General features: G+C 34.9%; 1 protein-coding gene across 1 annotated transcript in view; it reads right to left on the minus strand.

Annotated features, from left to right (window-relative positions):
• Positions 1 to 1734: 1734 nt before the first annotated feature.
• The window catches only part of LOC110098455 (UDP-rhamnose/UDP-galactose transporter 2), a 12277-nt gene continuing 3279 nt past the window's right edge, over positions 1735 to 10732 (minus strand). The window contains exons 4-5 of the mRNA XM_020825297.2: positions 2403 to 2564; positions 1735 to 2325 (exon numbers count right to left, since the gene is read on the minus strand). Coding sequence (XP_020680956.1) covers positions 1969 to 2325; positions 2403 to 2564 — 519 coding nt within the window. The 3' untranslated portion in view covers positions 1735 to 1968. The remainder of the gene's footprint in view (positions 2326 to 2402; positions 2565 to 10732) is intronic.

Below are 10732 nucleotides of genomic sequence, written 5' to 3' on the forward strand. Positions count from 1 at the left end.
CAAGTGACCCAGCACTGCTGCACCGTATGTCATTCCAAAGTTATTGTAGAACAGGGAGATATGATGTTGAGACACCTCTCTGGCGCTTCTCAACGCCGCTGTGCCCGAAAGCACATGTCGCAACGCTTCATATAATTTTTTGAAAAATATTGAAATTCATGATATTTAAAATTAAGGTTGTCATATATAAGAAGAAACAAAAAAAATTCTTTCCTCATAGTTGAAAAAAAAAGAGAACTATTTGAGAATAAGTTGTCTGATTTCTCTTATGTGGTTTAATAGAAATCAAGTGTCTACAAATGGACAACACCCAACAATAGTGCTTGATTTCTCCAAGAGGGATTATAGAAAGTAGCGATTCACAGACGGACAAGAACACCCAATAGCAGAGTTATATCTTGTCAGAATTTTGGAGATGGTGGTGATTATTGACAATAATTGCTGGCAACGATGGTGGTTATCAATGATCATAGCTGGTGGTGTCGTCGATGATGATAGTTGGAAAATATAAGAGAGCTATCTAGTTCTCTCATTTCTCCTCCTCCATATAAAGAATGAGTCTCTATTTATACTTTTTTGAGATGAGCATTTTAGTAATTTAAACCAAAATCCAACACCATCCTATGACCTATATTGATTCCCTTAATTAAAAAGCATTTATTCAACATTTAAATGCCTTGATAATGTCAAAATTAAATGATTTTTGGCTAGTTTGATTCATTTCATTGATTCGACTATAAACATGTATAATTAAAAGATTATTTGATTATTTAATTATTATTTGAAGTTTTCAATCATACTTAAAGTGTTTGATTTAATCCCTAATTGGATCACCCTTGATATAGTTGAGTTCATATCATTGAGACGTTTAATTCGAGTCTGAATTTGTTGAAATTAGAGTTCATATAATTTTAATTTAATTTCAAAAATTTTCAATTTTATCTTGAGACTCATACCAAAATAGTTTATAAAATCATGACTAAATGACTAAAATATAAAAAGGTCTCAAAAGTTTTATATGATAAATAAATTTAAATAATTTGGACATGTATAATAAAGAAGAGAAAATATAGCTATTAGATAAGTTGAAAAAATTAATAACAAAATTAGAAATAGAATGGATTAATCTAAGTTTACATATATAAAAAATTATTCAAAATGATTTTAAAAAATAAATTTAAAATCCTAAAAATAAACATAAAAATAATGATTCTCCAAATACTTCGGATAAGGCTATGCTGCTGCTGCTGTTGCTTAAATTAAGATCACAAAAAATATATACTACACGAAATACATATGCTAAAATGCTAAAATCAAGATATGACACATGCGAGCAAATAAATCCCAAGAAATTTACAAAGAAAAAATCACAGGAAGGAATAAATCTAGCAGATCTTAGGCTTCGTTTGGGAAAATCAATTAGAACGCGACACATCATTTTTTTGATCGGTATCAATGCTTTGTACCGCTGTGTACCAGATGACGTGACGCATTTTGGATGGTCTCTGAACCGTCGGGTGTCTGCACAAAATAAAGTCTCTAGTTTGGAAGTATTTGGCTACTATTTTTTTTGCTAAGTTCAAAAAAATTGTATTAGAAAAAATGTTTTTGAATTTCTGAATTGTCCTAATAAAATGGTTTGAAATTTGCTCTCTTTCATCTAACAATACCTGATAAACTAGCTCACATAAAACAAAAAAACTTCGAACGGATAGATCAGAAAGCACTCAACAAAAGAAACAAACATTCTTTCCACAATATATACTACTCAATGAATCACAGGACCTCAAACTGGAGGCCATGAACAAGTTGCATAGACTAAAAATGATGAGAGTATTCAAAACCAGCAAGTCAAATAAAAAAAAATTACATCTCCACCAATGAGCTAAAGAATTATCTCAAGTAAGAAGGAAAACATATAGAACAGAGTGTGAGCGAAATCGCTTACTCAGTAATCACAATGAGCTATCAGGCCTTTGCTTCACCAAGCTCATCATTTTTGGTATTTGAATTCTCCACTCCCTCCCTCAAGAGACGAATCTCCTCTTCAGTTAGGCTTGTTTTGGCATAAGCAATCCTAGAAAATGCCTGCTTCTCAATCTCAACCGCCCAGCTATATACAACCATGCCGATGACAGCGAGAGCCATTCCCATTATGTTTTTAAGCGTGAGTTGTGAATCAAATAGTAACCAGCCAAGAGTAAGCACACAGACAGTTTTCATGTGGCCAAGAACCTGGAATGATACTGCTGAGAAGCGCCCGATGCAGAGGTATTGGCTAATGTTGCAGAAGACAGCAAGGGTGCATGAGAGAAGAGTGAAGAGCTGTAAAAACATATATAAAGTTTAGATTTTTGTCTCCATGGGAAAATAGCAATGGGAAAGTTAATTGAAGAACTTACAATTGATCCTGAAGAAAACTTGTAGTCGAGGATGGATTTGCCGTTGAGGTAGTAATCAATGAAGGGACCCAGAATTACAAGGGAAAGAGCCTGTATTGGAGCTGTTTTGCTAAGTAGTTCAAAAGAACCAATTGAATACTTCTTCTGTAAGGAGCCGATTGACTGCACGATACGGAAGAACAAAGTAATAAAAATCATGCATGTAATATAAGAGGAAAAAACAAGGTTTAAGTCTGCATGGGACATAATAAAATTGAAAGTAAACAGAAAACCCATTTCATGAAACTGTTTTAAGAAGAATAGCATGCAATAATATTTAGCACGCAGAGATTATTTGAAACAAGGAGTAACTTTTCACCTGCTAATGAGGAACTTAAAAGCTATTATTATTCTAATTAATGATGCAACAATGATTGAAGCTTTTTAAACAAAAACATTAAGATCATGTGATTCTCTAAGAAAATAAAATCAAAATCCTACAAATTTGCACTAGGTAACCAGTAGGCGCACTGAAGAATTTTATATTGGGTCAACTCTCTTAGTTTTGTGTGGAATATAATTGTGTTGATCAATCGGATGTTGCCCAGTGCTATGTCTGAGCATCTAAATTGTTGTGTACCCGAACACCTAGGCGACACTTTTCTGCAAAATCAATAGAGGGTGGAGCACTATAGCCCTCTATATTCGGCGCCGTAGCACTATCAGGCGGATTGAATGATAAGCTAGAAGTTTATTTTTTTCTCGTTTTTTATTAAGGGTGGCATCCCTTGGTGGTTTGTATTATATCTCTTTATTTGTTCTTATGTAAGAACGGTGGAAGAGAGAAAAAGCAAGAAGAGAGTGAGAAAGAAGAGAAATTTGTACAAATTTCTCACATTTTTTTATAATAGATTTCTTGGTGAGGTGAGGCTCTTTATTTTTTTTCCCGGATTCGAGTTTTTCCACGTTAAATCCTGGAGTTCATTTATTTTCATTGCATTTTTATTTCTTTTTTTTTTCGCTACAGTGTTTTACTTCACACCCACAACAACTGGTATCGGAGTCAAATTCATCAGTTCGAGTTGGAGCAATGGCTGATGAAGCAAGATACAAGAATTAGAAATTCAACTGTTCAAAATTCGCATTCTAGAGGATACAAATTAAAGATTTGTTGTATCAGAAGAAGATGTATTTACTATTGTAAGGAACACCAAGAAGCTAGATTCTATGACTATGGAGTGGGAGGTTCTTGATAGGATTGCCCTAAGTTTGCTACAATTTCACTTTCCTTATATGTTGTATTCAACATTGTAAATAAGAAGATTACAATCGATCTATGGCTGCGCTAACTAAGATGTATGAGAAGTTGTTGGTCTCAAATAAAGTGTTCTTGATGAAGAAGTTATTTAATATGAAAATGTTTGGTACCATTTCAATGGTAGAACACCTGAATAATCTGAATACTATAATGAGTTAGTTGTGTTCAGTTGACATCAAATCTGATGATGAGGTGAGAGCGTTACTACTATTATCTTCATTGCCAAAAAGCCGAGACTAACTTGTTACTGTTGTGAATAACTCTTCAGGAAATTCAAAGTTGAACTTTGAGGACATTGTGGAATTAGTGCTAAATGAAGAGGTTCGCAAATGGGCGAGTGGTGAATCTTCAAATTCTATGTTGAATGTTGAAGTCGGAGGAAGAGGTTTAGAGAGAAATCCAAATAGAGGAAGATTTAAATCCAAGATAGGAAAGTCTACTTCAGATAGAAAGAAAGTTGTGTTGGAATTGTGGAAAGAATGGTCACTTAAAGAAGAACTGTATAGTTCCAAAGAAGGGTAGTGATGGAGGTCAAAACAAAAATCTTTCTGCAAATGTATTTGTAGAAGAGTTCCAATCAGATTCTCTGATTTTTCCTTTGAAAATTTTTTAATTTTAGGTTATAAATTCAGATGCTTCATTTCATGCAAGTCGTAATAAGGAGACATTCAAAAATTATACTCAATATGTTGAATCAGAATGTCAGATGGATGAGCATGAGTACTAATGTGTATCTAACCATAACCTAACCCAAAAGGTGGCTCAATTGCTTGGAATGCCACATGTGTTGCTCCTCCCGATTTCACTGAGTCACCTCATGATGAGACCGTCCCATCCTCTTTATGGACTTCTCAATAGGTCTATTTTTTCTGGATAAAGGTCTCCTCATATGTCCTATGGGTAAGTCACATGGCATTTCTCATCAAAATAGAGTTGGTTGGCATGGTTTTGAGACCCAAGGATGTTAGGCATGTTTCTTGTCTGAAGAGGAACTTAGTTTCTGGGAGTCAGCTTGCAAACTCAAGTCATGTGACATCATTCACAAGAGATATGCGGAAGATGACAAAAGGGGCTATGTTTATAGTTTATGGCAGTATTTAAGCACCATATATGCTATCAACAAAAGATCAAATGCTTGAGTAGCTGATTTAGATATTGATAGAGGGCTTTGGAATGAAAAGGCTTGGTCATATGAGTAAGAAAGGTATTTTGTGAAGACTGTGTATATGACAAACAACATAAGGTGAATTTTTTAAATACCGGTTTAAAGGTCAAGTCAAAGAAGTTAGAGTTAGTGCATACTGATGTATGGGGTCCTGCTCTAGTTACTTATACAAAAAGATTTTTGTATTTTATCACTTTTATTGATGATTATAGTAGAAAGGTATACATGTATTTCTTCAAACACAAGTCAGTTGTGTTTAATATTTTCAAGAAATGGAAGGCCATGGCTGAGAATGAGATAGATTTAAAGCTCTAGTGTCTTAGATCTAATCATGGTGACGAGTATCGTGATAAAAAGTTTAAAGAGTACTGTGCTTTGAATGAGATCAAGCATGAGTTTACTATTCCAAGAATACCATAGCAGAATAGTGTTGCAGAACTCATGAATAGAATTATCACTGATCATGCCAGAAGCATGAGGTTGCATGCAGATTTACCCAAATAATTCTAGTAGAGGCAGTGAATATTATTATTTATCTGATCAATCATAGTCCTTTAATTCCTCTGAATGAGGGGTTACTGAGGAAGTCTGGAGTTGCAAGGAGGTAAGATTATCTCACCTCAAAATTTTTGGTTGTTCATCCATGTTTATATGATGCAGGATATAAGAGTAAGCTTTCCAAAATTTATGAAGTGTACATTTATTAGATATGACTTAGATAAATTTGGCTATAAATCTTAAGATTATCAGAATAAAAATTCAACAGGAGCATGGATGTTAAATTCAATGAAAATAAAATATACAAGAATAGAAATGAGAATCCTATATATATATATAAATATGTTGAGATTGAGGATGATAATGATAAAGAAGATAAAGCTGATGAAGCACATAGAGTACCTTAGACAGCTGCTAGCTGCTACTAAAGTTAAGAGATCCAACAGAATCTCAAAGTCAATACAAAGGTATTCTCCTTCTTTATACTATATATTGCTGATAAATAGTCGTGAACTAGAGTGTTATGATGAGGCCACTAAAGTTAATTATTCAAATAAGTGAGAGCAAGCCATAAATGATGAGATGCATTCACTTGAGTTGAATTAAACTTGGGATTTGACACAGCTATCAGATGGCAAGAGAGCACTGCAGAATAAGTGAGTTTACAAATTAAAATAAAGAACCCGATGATAGTAAGCGCTACAAGGCCAAACTTGTAATTAAAGATTTTCAACAAAAGGAAGAAGTAGACTTCATTGAAAATTTCTCACTAGTAGTGAAGATGGCTACAATTAGATTTATATTAAGCATGGTAGCAATAAAGGATTTATATTTAGAGTATATGGATGTAAAGACAACATTTCTTCATGGTGATCTTAAAGAAGAATTGTACATGATACAACCTCAAGGATATGTGGTCTAAAGTAATTAAGATCTGGTGTGTAGGCTCAGGAGGAGCCTATATGGGCTGAAGTAGGCACCAAGACAGCGGTACAAGATATTTGATATGTTTATGTCACATAATAAGTACACAAAGTGCTAGACAAATCACTATTGTTATTTCAAATATTTTGAAAAATGTTGGATGACATGTTGGTTGCAGGATCATATATAGAGAACATAGGATGTTTGAAGGAACATTTATCAAAGAAGTTTGAAATTAAAGATTTTGGTCCAGCAAAAAAAAATCTCGGTATGAAAATCAGTAGGGATAGAAGTGCATATATACTGAAATTGTCTCAAGCTGGGTTATCTGAAAGGGTACTGCATAGATTCAACATGAATGAGACAAAACCAGTTTGCACTCCCTTGGGTAGTCATCTTAAGCTATCTAAGGAACAATCACCAAAATCTGATGTAAAACAAGAACATATGGAGAGGACTCCATATGCTTCAACAATTGCAAGTTTGATGTATGTAATGATCTGTACGAGACCTGATATAGCATATACAGTGGGATTAGTCAGCAAATTTATGAGAAACTCAGAAAACTTCATTGGGAGATAATTAAGTGGATTCTGACATACTTGAGAATCAGTTGGAAAAGCACTTTGATTTGGAAATGCAAAAATTGATTTACAGGGGTATGTAGATTTTGATCTTGCTGGAGATCTTGATGGTAGGAGGAACACAATAGATTATATCTTCATTTTGGGAAAGAGTTCAATAAGCTGAATTTCTAAGTTACAAAAGTTTGTTGCGCTCTCAATCACAAAAGCTGAGTACATTACTAGCACTGAGACTAGTAAGGAGATGATATGGTTACAATGTTTCATGATTGAACTTGGCAAGGGCAGAGGAATGGAAAGTTGCATAGTGATAGCATAAAGCTATCTATCTAGTCAAGAATGTTGCCTTCCATGCCATGAAAAACACATCCAGTTTCGATATTATTTCATCAGATCGATTCTGAAAGATGGTCATTTATCTTTGGAGAAGATACACACGACTCATAATCCTACATACATGCTGATAAAGACGATAATAGTTGATAAACTGAAGCGATGTGTAGCGTCAGTTGATCTTCATGGAGGATGAGACTAGGGGTGAGCCGCATTATATGTACTATGATTGGTATTACAATAGAGAGAATGATTGATTACAATCAGTTTCCAAGTGGGAGATTATTAGTTCTGTGTGGAATCTAATTGTGTTGATCAATTAGGTGTTACCCAATCCTGCGTTTGAGTGCCCCAATATTGTGTGTCCGGGCGCCCCGACGATGTTTGCCAGAGCGCCTCAATGTTGTGTACCCAATCGCTTAGGAACTTGATAATTTTCTGCAAAATCAACAGAGGGAGGAGCACCACAACACTCTATTTTTGGCGCCATAACACTATCAGGCGGATTGAATGATAGAGGCTAGAGTGTCGCAACACTCCAAACTGGTACCACAGTGCTGCGAGATAGGCTAGAAGTTTTCTTTCTCGTTATTCATTAAGGGTGGAATCCCTTGGTGGTTTATATTGTATCTCTTTGTTTGTTCTTGTGTAAGAACGGTGGAAGAGAAGAGAGAAGCAAGGAGAGAGCGAGAAATAAGTGAGATCTATACAAATTTCTTCTCTTTTTTTATAATGGATTTCTTAGTGTAGTCTGGCTCTATGGTTTTTTTTCTCAGTTTTGAGTTTTCCTATGTTAAATCCTGGTGTTCTGTTATTTCTGCTTCTTTCCTATTTCTTATTTGTTTCATTGTGGTGTTTTACTTCACACCCCCAGCACACTCAATTTTTAGAAATATTTCATAGATACCCTTTGTGCGTTAACTGCTCATAATCTATTTAAAAGTTGAGGGACCTCGATATAATTTCACCAAAAGCAATCATATACAGCAGTAATTTCCAATTGAGCAACTTTCCTAGACTTTCTTTTTACATTTCTTTCCAGGCAGGGCTCATTCTCTCGGCTCACCTAAGTTAGAATGAAATAATGCAGTCAAGCTTTAATTTCCTAAACTTTTGCAACATAATATCACATTGGACTATCGGAGCTGTTTTTTTGCTGTATATAGTTGCAAATGGCATAGTTGTATCTACCATATAAGAGAAAATTAAAAAATTGGCTAATAATATAAAATACAACAATTTAAGCACGCAAAGCTCTTTTTTTAAATAAATAGAAACAAATAATGCATACTTGAAAAATAAAACCTGGCTGCTAGGATAAAAAATCTGCACTTAATATGCATATAAACATAAAATGCAACTACAAATAAACAAATCCACCTACCACCCTACCTGATACGGACTCCATGGAGTCTTCAAGTTCCTTCCGATCTGCAGCTTCAATTATGGGCTCGGTTAGCACTATTACATCGTTAGTTTCTCTCGACTTTGCTTAGGGCGGCAGATTTATTTGTGATTTTTTAAATTTAAATTCAGGGAAGCATTGTGTCAACATATATGGTAATTAGAGCCATGTGAAAGATATATTATTATGACTATAATTCTACGTAATTTTTAGTTTGATAGAATAAATTTATGGTAAGATGTAATTTCTTCAAGCCTTTTGTAGTGCAAGCATAGATTAAAAGTTTTTAACATAAGTTATCACTATGTACCAACATAAAACCTAGTTTTTTTTTTTTTTCTAGTTTTTATTATCTTCCTTGCATTCTTTAATTTCTTGTAATACGTCTGATTGTGTGATTGAATTTTGTCAAATTTGATAAAATCTAATTGCGTTATTTTCAATCAAGTGTATGACTTTTAAGCTTATCAATTTCTATGCATTATTTAAATTAGCTGATTATTGAATTATCATGTGTCAAATTTATATTATTTTTATTAGGGGGATTTATATACATAGCAATTAAAACTTTTCAAATTACATATAACACAAACCTCATTATTTACAATCCTAATACTTAAAACTTTAAACAATATTTAAAATACTACTTCCCATCAAAACTTTGTACGTTGTCTATATCCTATCATGACTTCACAAGCCTAAGCATAGCATTGGTCCGTCACCACCTTCTCACACCGCCAATCTCGAGGAGCAAGGTATCGACGGACTAGCATAAATAAAATTATTTATCTCCCACTATTTAAGGCGAATTAAAGCTAGGGCATTGCTCCTATCCTCCTTGCCTTGCAGCAGCCATCATATCTCTCCCCTATTCTTCCTCTTCCTTGATCACTCACAATTAGCAGCCACCATGCTTTCCTCTTTCTCCTCTCTCATACCTCCATTTCATAGTCATCGTTAGCAAGGAATCTGTGAAACCCATAAGTAAAAGAAGTTAAACTCTTAAATATCGAGACATCTTTTAATGCAGCCGGCTTTCTGCCGAGATCCTCCGCCCAGTAACCTGCAAGAAAGAAACACAGGGCAAGCAAAAAAAACTCCAATCGCCGGGAGATGTATAACCCTGCATATTCAGGGGTTTCGTATTAGCTATCTTCAGTGAGCAAAAACAAAAAGCTGTCTTACTCCCTCATTCCCTCCGGCTATATCAGCCCTCTTTCTCTATTTTGCAAATTAAAATAAAGCTAAGTGAGTAAAGCAATAACTGAAAGTAGAAAAAAGAAGAAGTGGTTGTCAGAATTCTGTTAGGCTAGCATATGATGTTCCGCAGTCTCCCCCAAAGCTTAAATGCACTGCATCATCTTTTGGTGTAATGGTTGAAATTTCATCAAGAAATTTCGCAGTTAAGCTTGCTCATCCCGAAAAAATCCTGAGATGGGTGACCTCCTAAAAGGTTATACCAACAGAACAAATCATGAACCCCTTAGGTCAAAGATGACAATGTCTCGATAGTTAAGAGTTTGAGCTGTTATAGAATCTCTCTCCATCTTCTTTCTCTTTGAGCGAGGTCAAGTCCTCCTCCTTCATTCTCCCTCATCGATCTAGATCATTCATCAAGAGTAAGTTATTATTACTATTATTAGCGATTGTTTGGGTGAATAGATTTGACTGGCGACAATTACACATTCATTGTTCCCTATATATCGGTTGCTCTTATTCATGATAATAGGCTCTCATTCTCAGGGGCGAAACCAGCCTTAATTTTCAAGGGGGGGGCAAACTTATAAGTAATTGTCGGGGGTGCAAAGGGGCAACGCCGCCTGACAGAGTTCAACCTGCCCGATCAGATTGCGGGGTCAAGGGTCAACATTCCTAGGGGGTTTCCGGGGGCAACTAACAAATTTTGGTTGTAAGGATATTTTTGAAATTCAAATTTAAAAATAAAATGATGAATACTCTTTACTATTTGTTTGGAGCAATTGCCTAAAGATCATAGTATTTTAAAAGTTTTAGGGGGAACAATTGCCTAAAAATCTTTGTAATAAAGGGGCAACGCCGCCTGACGGAGTTCAACCTGCCCGATCAGATTGTGGGGTCAAGGGTCAACATTCCTAGGGGGTTTCC

Source organism: Dendrobium catenatum, unplaced genomic scaffold (assembly GCF_001605985.2).
Source record: "Dendrobium catenatum unplaced genomic scaffold, ASM160598v2 fragScaff_scaffold_123, whole genome shotgun sequence".
Classification (NCBI taxonomy): Eukaryota; Viridiplantae; Streptophyta; class Magnoliopsida; order Asparagales; family Orchidaceae; genus Dendrobium; species Dendrobium catenatum.